This window comes from Penicillium malachiteum, assembly GCF_028827825.1.
Source record: "Penicillium malachiteum strain IBT 17515 chromosome Unknown utg000001l:1.0-8184562.0:1.0-8186909.0, whole genome shotgun sequence".
In the NCBI taxonomy this organism is placed as follows: domain Eukaryota; kingdom Fungi; phylum Ascomycota; class Eurotiomycetes; order Eurotiales; family Aspergillaceae; genus Penicillium; species Penicillium malachiteum.
Window position 1 is genome coordinate 7493161 of NW_026643094.1, and position 17494 is coordinate 7510654.

Below are 17494 nucleotides of genomic sequence, written 5' to 3' on the forward strand. Positions count from 1 at the left end.
CTGGAAATGCCCACCATTAGTAGGAAATAAAAGAATTTGAAGCAGTAGTGTTCGTTTTGAAATACAGATCAGCTCCAAGATGCTGGGGAAAAAATAGTAATATACATATGCCGGTATGCTCCTGAATACAAGTGACAGCCAAACACCTCCACATTCATCTCCTTATTTCTGCCCAACAAGAGCCTTCGCAAGCTCAGCACTCGAAACCGAATCGAAGCTTCCTTTAGGAATTGACTTCAACTGCTTAGAGATATACTTCTGCATCTCAGTAAGGCGAGGTGCAACGGCGCCTTGCAGAGTCTTGTCATTGGCAAATCCATGAATCTTTGTGCTAAGCTTCAATCCCTTGTAGACAGCAACGGAGCGAAGCAATTTTTGGTCCACACGAGCCGCATCAAATTCGCCGGACTCAGGGGCATCAAACTTGCCCAAAGGCCAAGAGGCAATCAACTTACGCACGTAGTTCAAGACTTCATTGGCCTCATCCTTGCCACCAAATGCATCCAACGCACGCGCAGCACTGAGCTCCAGAAGTGTTCCAATGACATATGGCTGGTATTTCGGGTTTGTGGATACATCCGCGGGATAGCTATCCATGATATCCGCAGTCTGCTTGGCCAATGCGAGAGCCTTGGCAATCCGAGGTCCCTTAAAGTCCGCCTCGTGGGCCATGCGGTGGAATTCGAAAAACAGACGCTCGGTGATATCCTGGTTTTCTAAAGAGAGTCCGGTGCGGCTTCCTTGTCTGGCGCATTCCACGATGAGGGCGATCCGGCCGATAGTTCCAGTCTTGCGGACGAGGTATTGCCACCGAGAGGGGAGACAGTCATCTGAGAGTTCCAAAGTCCACTCATGAACGGCACGAGGTTTTTGTAATCGTTGGCGGCCTCCATTAGGCGCAGAACGTCGATAATCTCCTTGCTCTTGGGCAATTCGGCCAATTTCAAGGGTCGTAGGGTGTACTGCTCGGTCTCGCTAATATTCACTGTGATAGGTTCATCTTCGAGTCGACGGGCGTGCTTCTCCTTGAACATGCTTGTTCGCTGTCGCTTTGGGAGGCCGAATGGAATGAAGAGGTCTTGTCGCCAGCGGTCGAGAGCCTGGTTCAATTCATCGGAGGCTGTGGGAGTGAATGAGGGAATGGCTTTATAGAGCATACATTAGCAAGGTTGACTCCCGATCATCGAAACCATTGAGATATATCATACCGGACTGAGAGGCATTGCGAATTTGTGAAAAGGCAGCTAACGAACGGCGCGATGTGCTTTGCCATTGGAAGGCCCGACCCAGAGCAAGCTGCGCCATAGTGAATTGACTAGGTAGTCTCCGACCAAAAGGACCGTATTATTTAAAGCAAACAGCCGCAAGCACTGCAATATTTCGTCTTGTGTACAGCAAGTCCACCTCCGAAAAAGAAGCGCGGGTGGTAGAGTCCGGGCGGTCGAAAAGAGAATCTCGAGTCTTGGCAAGGAATTCTGCCGGCCGCCCAAATCCTAAATCTCAACGCCGACTTTCTTTTGATCCATATCACCATATCAAACAATTATGGCTGCGTTACCGACAATGCGGCCTTTGGGCTGTCTGCGATCCCTGATCAGGCCCCAGGAGTTGATGCAGTCACAGATTACCCGCCGGTTCATCTCAACAGCGTACTCTAAGAGACCCGAGCGTGTCCCTCTCCCTCCAAACCTCCCCGAGCAATTCCTCTCACAATTACCTACTCGTTTGCAACCACAGAACGGTATGTTACCTGGAGCTTCACGTTCAATGGCTCAGTAGGATGCCGTACTGATAACAAGGATCTACACAGGCCCCAAGCCAGTTAAGGTTTACCCTGCTCCTCCCTCCGTCCGCAAAGTATGCAAAAACCCCGTCGAGAGAGTTGTGGAGTCGCAACTGGCTATCCATGATCCTAAGGGTGAACGCAAGGCCCTGTTCGACTACCGCCGGAATCCCCGAAGTGTCAAGCCCGGTGATATTCTGCGTGTGACATTCAAGAATGGCGATCCCTTCAACGGTGTGGCATTGAGCATTAAGCTGCGCGGCATTGACACCTCCGTCTTGCTGCGAAATGAGCTTACTCGTGTTGGTGTTGAGATGTCTGTTAAGGTGTTCAGTCCCAATGTGCAGAGTGTGGAAATTGTGCAGCGCGCCGAGCGCAAGGTCCGTCGCGCGAGACTGTACTACATGCGGTGCGTTGATCCCTCGACTCCCTTATATCCTGCAAATAGCAGCAATTTACTGACTGATCTTTTCTCTGTAGGTCCCGCAAGCACGACCGCCGCAGCGTGGAGAACCTTGTGGCTTCTTACATGCGCCAGAAGCGGGCTTTCCTGGGTGGCGGCCGTCGCCAGAACTAAGTGTACAACGGCACGGAGTGTTTCTATTAGCATATATCAGCATGTATTTTTATTATTTGTCAATATTCACCATGTTTCCATCACAATCACCTAGCCTTCTTGAAACACCTCCCGTGTCAAGCCGAGTCGTATTTCTTGGTTGAACACGATAGTAGAGTTCTAGAATTTGTATTTCGGATCAAAAACATCTTGATTTATCTAAATAGCCCCTAATATAACTTGCCAAATGCGGTGTTTCTGGCTTACAAAGTGCAGCGCCTACTTTACGCGATTCGGACCACGTGCAGGGTCAAGCCCGAGTTCCGCCTTATTCGCCCCATCCCTTTCACTTCTTACTCAGACACCCGCAATTGAGATCACTTGGGCAGCTAAACATATGTTCCGTGGATCCCTTTGTATAGCAACGATGGTCTCTTCTTCGGTGTTGGTTACAGCCGTAGCCCTAGCTTTGGCTGCCGGTCCGGAACCGGTTGTCGGAACGATAACCTCCAGCCTACAGTATGTGTTGAAGAACACTCACGGTAGCAAAGAATACGAGTACCCAACTGATATTACTCGAGATATTCTGCCGGTATGTATTTTGGTCCTTGCATCTCAATTTTTTATCAACTTGCTCTGAATACTATTTGGCCATTCAATTGGCGTCCAGGAAATTTCAATGTTTGCTAATGTCATATCCCTAGATTCCCGTTCACTCCCATAAGTAGGTCACAACTAGAATCTCCAGGGATAAATCTCGCTCGCAATGTAATTGTATAACTGATTTTTCGTTTTTCAGTGATTATTGGAGAGAAAAGCCTTTTTGGACAGGTACTTCATTTCAACCCCTTTCCTCTGATCTTGGTTAACCCATCTGCCTCAGGCCTTTCAAAGGGATGTACATCTACAGAAGCAGATGTTTGGCTATATAATGGAACTCTACATGTTTGTTCTAGCCCTTTATTTTTTGTGGTACATTATACTGATGTCTGTTTAGGTTGGGCACGATCAATCGTCCTTGACACATGACCGAACACTTGAAAGCCTCTATATCAATCCCATCCTAGAAGTCCTGGATCGCCAAAACCCTGCAAGTCCCTTCTTGACTGAGCCAACTAAGAAGTCAGTCTTCAATGCTTGCCTAACGAATTCCCTTCAACTGCTGACAACAATAAAAACAGTGGTGTTTGGGATACTGTTACAGGTCAGACACTATTCTTCTTCATTGACGTGAAGACTTCTGGTCCCGAGACATTCAAGGCTGTGATTCAGGCTCTTGAGCCCCTCCGAAAAAAGGGCTATCTCTCCACTCTCAAAGACGGAATTGTGGAATACGGCCCAGTCACCATCATTGGCACGGGTGAGACTCCACTTGATATGGTAGCTCCTGTCTCCGACCGGGACTACTTTTTCGACGGTCCTCTTGCGAATCTCAATGATCCAGAATTTGTACATATTGATGGAACCATCTCACCTATTGCATCTACAAACTTTGCAGCTGCAGTGGGCAAGATCACCGCGGATACAGACCCAATTCTCACCGACGAGCAGCTAAAGTCTCTCCGAGAGCAAATATCCACAGCCAATTCTCGCGGAATTGGAGCAAGATATTGGGATACTCCTCATTGGCCTATCAGAACCAGGAATCTTGTTTGGAGGACACTGATGCGTGAGGGAGTCACTCTTCTCAATGCTGATGACCTTGATGCAGTGGCCGCATACTTTTAATCGACATAGAGGGTACATGTGACATGGTGCAAATATCTCGACTTCATACATGTATCTAGGTATTTGGGCGGCATAGATGATCTCTTGAAGGAATCTTGTTAGAACTTGACATCTGGATGTAATTACACTGTGACTGGTACATGGTCTCAGTTCTATAACCATCTGTCCAAATACAACTTGAAACAGGCATTTCGCAACTTCTGCATTCGATAATCAATTAATGATCAAGAATATCCTATTCTTTCCCCATTTCATTTCTCATTCTAATATTTCCCTTCTTATATCCATAATATTTCCATTTATGTAATATCTTATGCCATTCAAGGCATTGTGTGCATTGCACGTGACCTGCTACGACAGGCAAAAATGTTCCAAGATCAGAGCTCCACTACTTCTCAGTCCAACAGTACTCAACTCCCAATCTTATTGGTCGAAATTGAACAATGGCGCCAGATGGTGATCTGGGCGATCTTTTAGCCAAGGTGCTCCCCACGGGTGCTGCCCTGACAGTCCGTCACATCTCTTCGACTCCTTCCCCATGTACCGCGCTGTTCGCCGCGGCGCCGGGTCAAGAAACCGATGCCACCTTTTGCGAGAATCATTTCTTATCCGTATCCATTGATTCACCTAAGGATGATGGCGCCGAAATCATTGTCTTTGGAATGGAGGTGCTGGTCTATAATTCCGCCCACTTGACCACCATCTTTGTCTCCAAAGCTGATTCCACCGGGCTCCTGCATCTGCTTAAACTGCCCCAGAAGGTCTCGATTCTCCGATTGGTTTCACATACATTTTTGTCTTACATAGCTCGCACACACCAACGACCCGGTGTGCGTTTGATTGTCTCATTATTTGCTCGAGCACAAAATCAATATATATTCCCAGGGAGCATCGAAAATGCCGAGAAACATGTTCTTGATGACCGCGGATTGATTAAGTGGTGGTGCCGGGCTGTAGATCCCATTTTACGCGAGAATGAACCTGAGTCTGTTTCACAAGAGACCAAGCCTCTTGACCAAACCGTCGAGGCGGCTAAGGCTTCCGCAACTGCACACCTGATTGTCCCTGGATGCGACCGATTTGAAACCCGGAACTTCTTTCCCGCTTCAGCCAAGTCTGATGCAAAGGATCGTCCACGATGGCTTGCGACTTATCCATTGAAGCAAATGGTTCAGAATCCCTCAGCTCCACCACGATGTTTAATTCCCCGATTTCCTGATGACCCGAAGACACGGTTCTTGACGGATCTGGATGATGAGCTTCCAGCAAGTACCGAGGGGGTAGAATCCACCACTCATAATGGCCAATGGCGCAGTGTGAAGTCTTTGGATCAATTCTGGGAAATGATGTCCTTCCGACAGGAATGCTCTGCTGGTCGGCTCGTGGGGTTCCTTTGGCTTGTTATAAACCCTCCAGGTCTGATGAATTCTACCACAATGGCTAGTCAGACGCGTAGACCTGCTGAGGCGAAGAGCGAATCCAAACACGAACAACCATCCAAGGCCCTCGTCGACGAGCCACTCCCCAAGGATATCAATGGAGCCACCACTGAGAAGTCTTCAGGTGATACACTCGCGCATTCTGACCCGCCAGCCGCATCTTTTGACTGTCCAACCGCCGAATTCTTAACTGAAATTCACACATTGGCATCGTCTACAGACACCAATCCCTTCTTCTGGCCTGAAGCCGGTCGAGGTGATGTCGTTCTCAATGAAGCAGACTATAAGACTATGATGGATGGAGTACTCGACCACTTCTATGATGAAAAGGAGGTCGTCGCCAGTACTAAGAGCTTTGTCGATCAAGTAGCATCCCTAGCTGATCAACTCACTTGGGGCAAGCGGGTAGTTGGCACCCACTCTCCAGCAGAGACCTCTACAGAACCTACAGCGACCAACCACATCCTGGACCTTGGTTTGGTCCGCAAGAGAAAGAAATCCGATGCTGCAGAGAAAATCCTTGGTGATTCCAGTGCCACTGTTAATACGGATGCGGATGCTAGCTCGGCGCAGCCTGGTGATCAGGATGCCACGCAACCGACGCCAGTGCCACCAGCATCTATTAATGTGCTCAGTGCTGGACTGGTCAGGAAGAAGAAGAAGACATGAATAAAGAATCTATGAATTTCAGGCTGATTTTGCCTTACTATATTGGCGTTCTAAAATTGAATCTAACATTCAAATGCTGTTTCAAATTTCGAGGTTTTATGTATCTCCGGTGCTGCAAGGTCAGTGTCGAATGTTTGAATTTGATTAATTTCCATACTGCTATGCTAGTAGCTCGTCCCTAAGGGAGAGTAGACCTGCCAGTAAGTACTACTAGTAGAACTGGTTAGACAAACAAAACGTAATATTTAGGTCAACATGTAGTATACGAGGTATGGGGCTGGTCATTGAAGGCTTGGAGGTGGCTGGGGGGGATGAACTGATGTAAGTGGCTCCAGCCATACCAGAAAAGGAAAAGGTCTGCGAAGAAAAAAAAAGAAACCTTGGAATCAAGGATCCATTTACGTTTCAGCTAATTATATGCAAAAATATGCACCGCTTAGTGCAAGGTATACACGCAAGAGGACCCATTCTTGAGGAAGCCGCAGTATCCGTTTCCCGAGACCTGCAGCTGCTAATGTACTGCAATCCCGAATTAGCTCCACATCGACCCAACCCACAATCCGCCCTTTCATACCACACTTCCCGGCACTGGACCTTTCTGCTTTAGAATGTCCTCATCTACGCTATTGTTATCGAGTCTCCCATGCTAGAGTTGATCTCACAGTGTCTCGACAGGTCGCCTTTCGGCCATGGCGATCTTCCCATCTCCGTCGCAGCGGGCTGGGTTGCGCTGATCTGGTATTTTATCGTGCTAGCGGTGTGTGCCTTGGGCTACGTGCAAATGTAGGTTCTATCCCCCAAAGCTCGAGGTACCTATTACTTTCGAACTCTTGTCGTTGTTCTTTTACCTCTACTGGAAAGCCTAAAGGTGGCCCATTTGGAGAGAATTGGAGAAGGCGGGGAGAGAGAGGAGCAGTAAAAACAAAGCACAAACTAGCGTCCCCGATTACGACTCTTGCTAACTGCATAATCAATCCAGTTGGCGATACTTTTCACGGCAACCAAACCCTTCTACACTCGTTGCGACCCAGGACGCCCCCCCATGTCACTGCTATTCGTCCTGTCAAAGGCCTCGAGCCCCATCTTTATGATTGTCTCGCTGCGACCTTTCGTCAAGACTACCCGCGCGACAAATTGACTGTCTGTCTATGTGTCTCGACTCGCGATGATCCAGCCTACCCAATACTGTGCAAACTGGTCGCGGATTTCCCAGATGTCGATGCGCGAGTCTTGGTGGAGGAAGACGATCCACTACTCCAGGAAAACGACTCGAATCACTACCACCTTGGCCCGAACCCTAAGATCCGCAATATGAGTCGTGCATACCGGGAGGCAAAGGGGGATATCGTTTGGATTGTTGACTGCAATGTCTGGATCGGCAAAGGTGTCTGCGGTCGCATGGTCGACAGGCTTTGTGGCACAGGAGCGACGTCAGACAAGAAGTACAAGTTCGTGCACCATTTGCCCGTGGTTGTGGATGTTACTGGCGAGAAGAACCTCGCCGAAGAGCGGCAAACACTCCTGGATGCTTCTCACGATGCTGCGATCGCGAATGATGCAATGTCAACTAGCCGCCCAGAAGACGATTTCTCCAGCATGGTTGAGCATGGCGGTGGCCGTCTTGAGGAATTGTTCCTTTCCTCGGCGCATGCGAAGTTTTACACTGCTATCAACACTGTTCTCATTGCGCCATGCATTGTAGGGAAGTCTAACATGTTCCGACGCTCACACTTGGACTATCTTACTGGCCTTTCGCCGACGGACTTAAATCCACGCAATCCTGGTATCGACTTTTTCTCGGACAATATCTGCGAAGACCACTTAATCGGCGACCTTCTATGGAAAAAGAAAGTACGCGAAGAGAAAGAACTTGGCGAAAACTGGGGCAAACATGCCATGGTTTTTGGAGACCTGGCCATTCAACCAGTGTCGAACATGCGTGTTCAAGCATACACTGCACGACGAGTTAGGTGGCTTCGCGTGCGTAAATTTACAGTGCTTCTCGCAACCCTCGTCGAGCCCGGTACCGAGTCTTTCTTGTGCTCTATATACGGGGCTTTTGGTATCAGCACGGCACTGGCACCGTATCTTGAACAGAAGGGCTTTGAGTTCGCGTCTTATCTCGGCACACGGGCTTCTTTCTTTGCTATATTTGCCCTTAGCATTGCATTCTGGATCATGGTGGATTGGACCTTGTATATCAGGCTCCATTCTGCGAAGACTATAGAATTAGACGCAGATACCCCGCCTTTTGCAAGGCCCGTTCGCCAAGGTTCTTCCTCGATCACTCGTCGCCCATTTTTACAATGGCTCGCTGCATGGCTAGGTCGTGAACTACTCGCTTTGCCTATCTGGACTTTGGCAGTCTATGGTGGTGTAACTGTCGTTTGGCGAGACCGCCGTTTCAAGGTTGGATTTGATGCTAAAGTCCGGGAAATAGACGCTGATGTGACGAGGCCCGAAGACTCGCCTTTCAAACAACAAGCTAATGTTGGGAAGGACAACAAGGTCCGTCGTGATTGATGCGATATATAGATGAAATACGAAAATGAGCGATGAAATGCCATGTACATTATATCAGAAAGTCATGACTTTAAGATATCCAATCGAGTCTCCCCAGATTTCTTCCAGTAATCGTTATGTCAGAAAATCATCCAATCCCTTTGAAGTTCAAATTCGCGACATTGGACTCGGAACTCCTTTCTGAAGGCATTTTTTAGAAAGAATGTCTGGTCCCTTCGTGCTCATTACTGGCACCTGAAGTAGAAAGTTTCAAACGTTTGAAGGTTCCGATCTGAACTTGAATAGTAAATAGGGAAAGCCAGCCCAGCATGTTAAGATAAGTGTATAAATTACTAGTATGCTGTTCCAGATAGAAATGACAAATCACTTTTTGATTATCTCGCTAGCATATGCTGATTTTGTGTGTCAAAACACTTTTCTAGAAATGAACGCTGGAAGTTGTCTCGCTTTTTTCGTGTCTGTTCAGTGCTGTGTCACCCTCAAATTATTAGCAGTCTCCTTCTTTCTCTGTGATATGTTGGAAAATCTATCTCTTGTTGTAGTTCAGGAATCGGGACTATCGAAAAGAGTCGAGTCAGCAACCTGAGAAACTTATATCCATGGGCATTAGAGGACTGAACTTACCGCCAAGAAGAGAATGATCAAGTTAGAGCCCACAAATGCAATGAGGATCCCCAGGTCTCGCCATCTGTTATCAAAGTTCATGTCATAGGCGTCGTAAAACTGATCGCCAATCTTGTATTCACAATATTGGCAATCCTGCGTCGAATTGTTCAAGATGTATCCATTTCCACCGCGTTCAAAAAAGGCAGCCATGTATTCTCCACATGTCTGATTGCTCGGTGAGGTGAAAGAATTGTATTCTGAGCTTGTGCATTGTACCTCACGACCATGGAGTTCAGTAACAACCATTCCACTGATGAGACGAGTAAATGGATCAAGTTGGTATAGCCAGGAACGCCAGAATTTGGGCATCTGCGGCTTTGGAATTGTCACACCACAGAAGAGAGAGAAGATAATGGTGATGGGCGGGTTCAGTTGGGAGGCAATGAAGCTGTTGGGCGTCAGTGCGGAAATCACCTGGCCCAAAGTCACAGCAAAGAACTCAGTCACCAGAACTATGAAGAACTGGTATCCAGCACGATCGGATGCACTTTGAAATCCAGGGATGTAGTAGAGTGGCAGGAAGAAAGCCACAGCGCAGAGAAGACTATACGGAACTTCGGCAAGGACCATGGACAATGCGAAGACGAACTGGCTGTAGGTCTTGGAAGCGGATTCTCGATAGAAAATCAGACGCGACATGTCAAAGCGTGGCTCAACTTGCTGGAGAATCAGTGCTGGAAGCACGGTCACGTTGAAAATGACAAATACTCGGTACTGCAAGGAAGAGCGAGAGTCATTCAGCTGCAAGAAAGCAAGTCCAACAATCAGAGAAAGAACAACGTGAGTGAACAGCCGGGTGAAGCCATAGTTCCTAGATCGCCAGAATGCCAAGTGGGTTCGACGGCTAACCACCTTTAGTTGATGCCATAGAGGTGAAGCATACTCCTTCTCGACCTTCTTACCGACCTGCGTGGCAGTTTCGTCATTTTCACGAGCTCGATCAGCTTTGATTTGAATGATATCTTCCTTGACCTGTACCAGTTCAGGAGAGGTGCGCCAAATGTCAGCCCAGTCGCGATCACCGATCCGTCGTGTTTGGCCCGCGCCGATGGCATCCAACATCCACTCAGCTGGATTTGAATCATCTGGACAGTGTGCGCCATTCTTGTGGAAGTATTCCCGAAGAACTTCAGAATCGTCGCCAATTTCACCAAAGTAGACACACTCGCCACCTCGCTGCAGAAGTAGGAGTCGGTCAAAGTGTTCAAATAATGCGGAGTTGGGCTGGTGGATCGTGCAAAGAATTGCTTGGCCAGCTGTGGCGAGCTTCTTCAAGAATCGAATAATATTGAAGGCGGATTGACTGTCCAGACCGGAGGTGGGTTCATCCAGGAAGAGCAAGAGTTCGGGCTTTGCTGCAAGTTCCACGCCGATTGTGACTCGCTTTCTTTCTTCGACAGAGAGTCCAGTTTCTGGGGTCCCGATAATCGCATCGGCCAAGTTCTCTAGCTCAAGCAAGCCGATGATCTCCTCGACATACGCATATTTCTCGGATCGAGGCGTCTCAAAAGGCTGACGAAGGTCAGCGGAGAATCGAAGTGCCTCTCTCACTGTTTGCATTGCTTCATGTGTATCCAACTGTTCGGCGTAGGAGGTACCTCGCTGGAACCCAGTGCCTGGAGGCTTTCCGTCTACCAGGATGTCTCCAGTCACGACACCAATGTTCTTTCTAGCTGCCAAGACGTCCAGAAGAGTTGTTTTTCCAGCTCCCGATGCGCCCATCAAAGCTGTCAGTTTGCCAGGCTGGACATATCCGTAAACTGAGTTCAATAGACGTCGGGTTCCAGATGGAACAGGTACTTCATAGCAGACATCCTCCCATGTGAACACGGACTTGGATTCGATTTTCAAGTTCGACTCGGCATCCACAGTTTTAGTACTTTGTCGATTGGCCTTCCGTTGGGCTAAGGCTTCATTTAATTCCCGGCGTTCCTTGTTCTCTTTCTGGAAATAAGTAACGGTTCTACCACCAGCATTGAACTGTAGAATTTCTCCAAAGTACAGGTTGCTACAGAGGAAGCCGATGATGAGAGCTAGAGATTAATTTGTTAGTTTTCACCTTCCCCGAATAAATCCGAACACATCGTTCACATACCTATGATAATACCCAGATTCCGCCAGAGATCAGATTTGTAGTAACTGAAAGTGTCACCGAGGTAGCCCAACCCAGGAATAATGTCGGAACCAGATTCACCACCCGCGAGTGTGCAAGCCTGGTGGGCGATATCATCATAACCAGCACCATTGGGCACCAAGGAGGTTGATGTGCATTTCATGGTCAAGCGACTGAACTCATTAATCATCAATGATGAGAATCCAAGACCGAATGGGTTAATGTAGTAAATCCATCTAAGCCAGACCTGACCACTGGACCATTGAATAAGATAGCCCGATGTTAATACGAAAAGAGTGATCATAACGGCAGCAAACTTCATCGCATAATCAAAGTCAGGACTAACGCAGCCAATGGTTCTGAAGAAAACGGTCATGCACAGATATCCCATCAAGAGGAACAGGACGAACGTGAAAAAGGCACCGGCATCCAAAGCTAGTCCGCACATGAAATATACAATAATGCTGAAGATCAGAATTCGGAAAATTGCGAAGGTTGTATCCACGAATATCTGCGCCAAGAAGAGTGCACTAGGACGATAGAATGTGAAGGAGCGGTGTTTATTGACGATTGAGCGGCCCATCATGGTTGATGCGAGTTCTGCAAATGCTTGGAATCCATTGAACAGCAGACTGATGAAAAGAAGACCACCTCGAGTGAAAGCGCCTGAACTAGTCTTTGGCAGCTTAAGCCAAACTGTACCAAGGATAATCGCAATACCGGTTGACGTAATCCATGATACTGTCAAAGCGAATCTATCTTGGTATTTGATCAAGAATTGCCGCTGAATCAGAGCCCAGATTTGAAGATGGAATGGAATTGAGTACACAGATGACTTGGGTGTCAGCTTTCGCTTTGCCTCTTGATTTGCGAGTTCGAAATCATCGTAGATTCGCTTGTCATGTTGAACCTGCGCACGATAGGCCTGCATCTCCTCGTCAAGTCTCTTGCTGTAGACGGATTTCTCGAATGCTTGAACAAGTCCCTCTGGGGTGGATGGAACATTTTCCTCGCTTCTTCCATCTTTGAATTCTCTCTCAAAGGGATCCGTGCACCCGGTCAAGTAGTCAGGAGTGGTCTGTCGTGGCTTTTGCCGGAAACCAAGATCCTCGAAGTAGGCGCGTGCTTCACCGGTTGGGCCGAAGAATACTAAACGACCATTATCGATGACAAGAACCTTGTCGAATTGATTGTAGATCGACTCAGATGCTTGGTAAAGCGAGACAAAAGTAGTGGTCTTGTAGATGTTGGTCAAAATTCGGAGTGACTTCGCAAAGTCCAGAGCGGTGGACGCATCAAGGCCACGGGTACTGTTATCCCAAGCCAAGACTGTACCACTGGTGATCATCATCTCCGCGATACTCACTCGCCTGCGCTCACCACCGCTTACTCCTCGAATGAACTGATTACCAATGACTGTGTTGGCTGTATGCTCAATGTTGAACATCTTCAACAGCATTCTGGTCACTTTCTCCTTGAACTCCGCCTTTCCCACACCAAATGGACGCTTGCCTGGTGTTTTGGTATCCAGAGCAAATCCAAGAGTTTGGGAAACTGTTAGTGTTGGGTGATGAACGTCGTCTTCTTGGTTGTAAACGGCCTCGCCTCGGAATCTCTTCGCAAATTCATCGGAATCAAATGGACCATACAAGACCTCGCCATCGACGCCTGTGTATCCAGCACGCTGATTGGCAATGACCTTGAGAAATGTTGTACATCCTGAGCCAGGTCGTCCCAGGACCAAGACCATTTCTCCTGGTCGAGTCAATCCACGAAACCCTTCCAAGATGTTGAATTCTTTGCCCTTTCCTCCCCAGCCGAAGATGTTCATGATTGTCTGGGGAACGTTGAGAAAGTCAATGATAGCATCTGGAAATGTTTTAATGAAGGTCTTGACACCACCCCGTCCTCGAACGGAAAGGTTGTCCCAGATCACACCTAGTTGATATCATGTTAGATATAGTTATCGTCAACGACTTATTCATGGAGTAACCCACCAACATGCTTGTCTTTGATGCCTGCCTCTTCTTCTGCGGCACGGTTACCACGAAGGGTAGTTTCCAAGTCCCAGGTCTCGTCAGAATGATCAGAGCTTCCGGTTTTCTCTACATCTTCAAATGTGGCTGTCTTAGAGACTCGGGACGCTTGTTTGGATACTTGACGGGCTTGGTGGGAAATATGCGAAAATTGTCTATTCAAGTCTGAAAAGTCTTGCTCGGCTTGCTCCACATCGACGCCGTTCTGTACAAATGTCACACCCTGCGGGTTCGCGATTCGAATTTCCTCACGAAGCTCTTCATATCTGAGAGAGCTCACATCAGAGTGATTGCTCCCATCTGGAGTCACAAACTTCTCATCCGTGGTATCGATATCCGATGATTTCTCCATTTTTATTCGCAGATGATGCCTAGCACCTGTTCGAATTCTGGTACCAACGACAAATGAAGCCTTGTCTACTGCCCCCCGAGTAGGAATCTTGTTTGATATCCTTCGAATTCCTAAACCAGGAGCAGTAAATTTGGGGAAAGGTGACAAACACAAACTAGTTACTACGAGAGAAGAAAGAGAAAAGAAAAAGAGACCACGCCAACCCAACCAAGGAAAAAAAGAAAATTAGCGTCCAAGCCAAGCTTGAAAGCTTAGAAATCTCCACGGACTAACACTCCTAAATCCGTAAAGGATTGCATTGGATTGTCCACTCGGCTCCACATATCCCGGCTCCAGTGTTTCTCGAGCGGCAAATTTACTGATAGCGTGCAAGCACTATAACTACACGTGGTCAAGCATGAGCGGTGATACTGCAATGTTGTGATATGCACTTCGTACTCTGCAGAGCAAATTTCCTATTCTCCCTATGACAGAACGAAGAATTTTCACACATGACTCATTGTGACGGTTCGTCTGTGCCATTAGAAGCGAGGCCCTGGCTAGACCCCGGTTAAACCCCGGTATCGTGGTGTCCACAGGCGGCATGTTCCGTTGGTGAATGCCCGTGTCGGATTTGAGAGGTACGGGGACCCAATTGGGTATAGATCATATCCAGATGATGATACTCTATACAGTGATTTGTGACCTTTCACACGCAAAATGCAGAGGATTCGAGACGCGTAATACATGAGGTCTCAGGGTTTCTCCTTGAACCTCGGTGGGGCGTAGCGTGTGATGTGGGGTAGAACCTTGGAAGAGACTGCTTATCGGCGCTTTTCCCCCCACTAGTAAATTACGGTGCCTGAAACGCCATTTCACTGGCTCAAATATTGGTTTCATCCATGGATATCCCTGTCTTGACTTAATCTGTTCCATGGAATTGATGTCGAATCTGTTTACTTTGTAGTGTACCTGTAGTATACTTCACAGTGGCTGATGTAGAGAATATGCACATCGGAACAGCTGGCATGGTCTCCCTGGTTCACTTTCCCCGGAAATTAAAGTCTTCGGGGTTAAGCTGCAGAGGTTATTTGCCGATTATCCTGTTTACTAGTAGCTGAGTAGGATATAAAATAAAAATTCACCATCCGATACGACAGTAGAGTACATAGTATAGAAGAAAGCCAATGATAGAACCCAGGAAACCACAAAAAGACACTTACAAGGACAAAGAATGGTATGATGGACATTTTTGACCAAGCTTTTTCACCCGCAAAGTAGAGTTTCCACATGCTCAGACTGGAATTGCCCGATTAATATCTCTCAAGTTGCCATATGAATTCGGATCAAGGTACGAGTAAGCTGAGTTTCAACCCAGATCAAAAGACAGAAGCGACCTCCGAATCAGAAGCGCATCTCAATTGGAGCTTGAAATACGAGGCATCGGAGATTGATAGACTCATTGCATCCATAAATCTCCACCTTCATCCTTGCAAATTCGTCAGTTGCCTTCAGGGATCGTTTGGCCATAATGAGTTCTCGTATCTCAATATCCCAGTTTGCAGATCCAAAAAGCAGGGACTGCAATAGAATAACCCCGAGTCACTTCCATGCGACAAACGTCCGGGTTTTGCATATGCAACCAGGTGTGTACGGATCTTTGAATCCAATGCATCGCTTGCCAACACATAATTTAGGTAGGCGCATAGTCATGCTTGTGGCTTGTCACCTTTCTGGGAATCCATGCAGAGAACCTTAGAAGTCATAGGAAATCCCCGAGATCGATAAAAATCCGGAAGTTGGGAAGTAAGGGATCGGCGGGTTGGCGGTAGAGGGGCATATGCACGTTGAACTTGAATGGAGTCGAACCTTACTTCATTAGTCCCATGTCGGAAAAGCGCTGTGATGAATCTGCAGGAGATTCCCCACCTTGATCAAGCCTCACAAGCCATTTTGACCGGAAATGTATTCGGTGGGACCAACTGTCGGGGAGAAAGGTACCGTCATTATATTTCCTTGTGTGAATGAGGTGGATTTCTCGAGTCTTCAAAAAGATAAAGAATCCTCCCTCCGATGCTCTATAACCATCCCCGAACAGAAATTTCAGTTGTCAGTGTTGAGAACTCCCAAGGTTGATTTAGCTGCCAGTGTATTGACGTATAGCCGAAGTATGCAAGTACCTGCACATACGTAGTGGCGCAGTCGGCCGCTGCAGATGGCACAACGGCTCTCCGTACACCGCCAGATCGAAAGCTCACAGGATAAATTATCCATGAGACCGAAGCAGGTCCCTTGTTACACAGTTGCTTAGACTTCAGATAGGCTAGGCAAAGTGAGGACACTGATTGGAGCAGGAACATGTAGGTTCGAGTGGCAGAGGACCCAAAGTCATAAGTGCTTCAAGATAAATCGTCGAGTGGGCAAGCTCTTCGCCATGTGCGCTTTACACTTCCTTCACGAGACCGGTATGAAAAAGCAAATCTGCTAAAGAACTCCACGCATATTGCGTCAGTCCATGCATGCCACTGCCAAGGTTGTTTCAGAACCTCGTGGACTTCTTTACTCTAAAAGGATGGAGGAATTTATAAGGTCAAGGACGGCAGATCTCTCTTCACGGTATCACGTAATGGTCCAGTATATCATTTTATGGGGCAGATTCCGTACTCCAAGCCTACTATTGCTACATCTAGCTCCATGGATACCGCAGTGTCCCTCGGTATGATACTTGGGTCACCTATAGGAGGAATGCAATTCAATTTTGAATATGGGAGCTTCTACGCTGTCTGTAGCATAGCCTTCGGGTTTATTACCGTGGATCTACTCATCAGAGATTTAGAGGCGCAAGCGATTCGTTTCCGGTAAGCCATTTTTTCAACAGGGTAGCGCGATCCTCTAAAAAAGCTTTGTAGGGCGCTTTTGGGACAGCCTTGTCTTCGTCCTCCCATACTTCATATCTAACTTCCTCCCAAACCTGAAGTTGACGAGTAAGATTCGAGCTCGGTTTGACTTTTTGCTTAGACTGAACAAATTCTAATACATTTGCTTGCTGCATGCATAGTTTGCGCATAATGTAGGCAATGATAATCGTTGGCGAGCGGGATATTCCAAGGTCACAGTGTATTAATATGACCTCCGGAGGTGCTTCACACGACCCGTCATCTGCATCGTGTTCATACTTGACGGATAAGGAGGATAGTGAAGGAAGAGCGGGGGATGCCATCTTATCGATAAAGTCGCAAATATCACTCATATGAACGAGGAGATCTTGGGTCGAAGAATCCACACACTGGACTCATTTGTGACGGTCTGCCGGAATGCCCGCCTGTCTCGTAGTGCTGCTCCACCACACCCACCGAGCATCAGTAAGTGAAACGATTGAGTTAATGCGATTTTCTTGAAGCATTTCCCATTTGTGTGATGCCTCGACATTTCCGAGGACGAGTCCAGGTACAATCTGCCTCATCCGCGCCGCGTATGCCATCTTCCACTTCTTAAATCTGTCTGTCTCCGTATTTTCTCCGGCTTTGATTGTGCTCATTGTGAGTTGTCGGGCCTTTACCCTTCAGTGTGATTTTCGAAAGATAGGTGGTGACATGCAAGAGATAGCGAGATCTGGTGGGGTTCGGAGGATCATGATGTTTATTTGGCTT

At 47.5% G+C, this 17494-nt stretch overlaps 9 protein-coding genes across 9 annotated transcripts; 4 read left to right on the forward strand and 5 right to left on the reverse strand.

Annotated features, from left to right (window-relative positions):
• Positions 1-162: 162 nt before the first annotated feature.
• N7483_002758 (uncharacterized protein) lies at positions 163-672 on the reverse strand (the record flags this gene model as incomplete). Its single annotated transcript, XM_057086195.1, has 1 exon — positions 163-672. One exon carries the CDS (start codon positions 670-672, stop codon positions 163-165), a length of 510 nt encoding a protein of 169 aa, XP_056952344.1.
• Positions 673-716: 44 nt separating this feature from the next.
• Positions 717-1305, reverse strand: N7483_002759 (uncharacterized protein; the record flags this gene model as incomplete). Its single annotated transcript, XM_057086196.1, has 2 exons — positions 717-1144; positions 1209-1305. 2 exons carry the CDS (start codon positions 1303-1305, stop codon positions 717-719), a joined length of 525 nt encoding a protein of 174 aa, XP_056952345.1.
• A 240-nt stretch (positions 1306-1545) lies between these two features.
• On the forward strand, positions 1546-2360 carry N7483_002760 (mitochondrial 54S ribosomal protein bL19m; the record flags this gene model as incomplete). Its single annotated transcript, XM_057086197.1, has 3 exons — positions 1546-1741; positions 1811-2192; positions 2264-2360. 3 exons carry the CDS (start codon positions 1546-1548, stop codon positions 2358-2360), a joined length of 675 nt encoding a protein of 224 aa, XP_056952346.1.
• Positions 2361-2766: 406 nt separating this feature from the next.
• N7483_002761 (uncharacterized protein) lies at positions 2767-4067 on the forward strand (the record flags this gene model as incomplete). Its single annotated transcript, XM_057086198.1, has 4 exons — positions 2767-2931; positions 3234-3284; positions 3337-3461; positions 3521-4067. 4 exons carry the CDS (start codon positions 2767-2769, stop codon positions 4065-4067), a joined length of 888 nt encoding a protein of 295 aa, XP_056952347.1.
• Positions 4068-4510: 443 nt separating this feature from the next.
• N7483_002762 (H3 histone acetyltransferase RTT109) lies at positions 4511-6175 on the forward strand (the record flags this gene model as incomplete). The annotated part of the gene is made up of 1 exon (XM_057086199.1): positions 4511-6175. The coding sequence occupies one exon, from the start codon at positions 4511-4513 to the stop codon at positions 6173-6175; it is 1665 nt and encodes a 554-aa protein (XP_056952348.1).
• A 643-nt stretch (positions 6176-6818) lies between these two features.
• On the forward strand, positions 6819-8698 carry N7483_002763 (putative ceramide glucosyltransferase; the record flags this gene model as incomplete). Its single annotated transcript, XM_057086200.1, has 2 exons — positions 6819-6958; positions 7207-8698. The coding sequence occupies 2 exons, from the start codon at positions 6819-6821 to the stop codon at positions 8696-8698; spliced, it is 1632 nt and encodes a 543-aa protein (XP_056952349.1).
• Positions 8699-9224: 526 nt separating this feature from the next.
• Positions 9225-13865, reverse strand: N7483_002764 (putative ABC transporter; the record flags this gene model as incomplete). Its single annotated transcript, XM_057086201.1, has 4 exons — positions 9225-9254; positions 9323-11397; positions 11460-13415; positions 13475-13865. 4 exons carry the CDS (start codon positions 13863-13865, stop codon positions 9225-9227), a joined length of 4452 nt encoding a protein of 1483 aa, XP_056952350.1.
• A 2803-nt stretch (positions 13866-16668) lies between these two features.
• Positions 16669-17064, reverse strand: N7483_002765 (dual specificity protein phosphatase family protein; the record flags this gene model as incomplete). The annotated part of the gene is made up of 1 exon (XM_057086202.1): positions 16669-17064. The coding sequence occupies one exon, from the start codon at positions 17062-17064 to the stop codon at positions 16669-16671; it is 396 nt and encodes a 131-aa protein (XP_056952351.1).
• Positions 17065-17136: 72 nt separating this feature from the next.
• On the reverse strand, positions 17137-17382 carry N7483_002766 (dual specificity phosphatase catalytic domain protein; the record flags this gene model as incomplete). Its single annotated transcript, XM_057086203.1, has 1 exon — positions 17137-17382. The coding sequence occupies one exon, from the start codon at positions 17380-17382 to the stop codon at positions 17137-17139; it is 246 nt and encodes an 81-aa protein (XP_056952352.1).
• Positions 17383-17494: the final 112 nt, after the last annotated feature.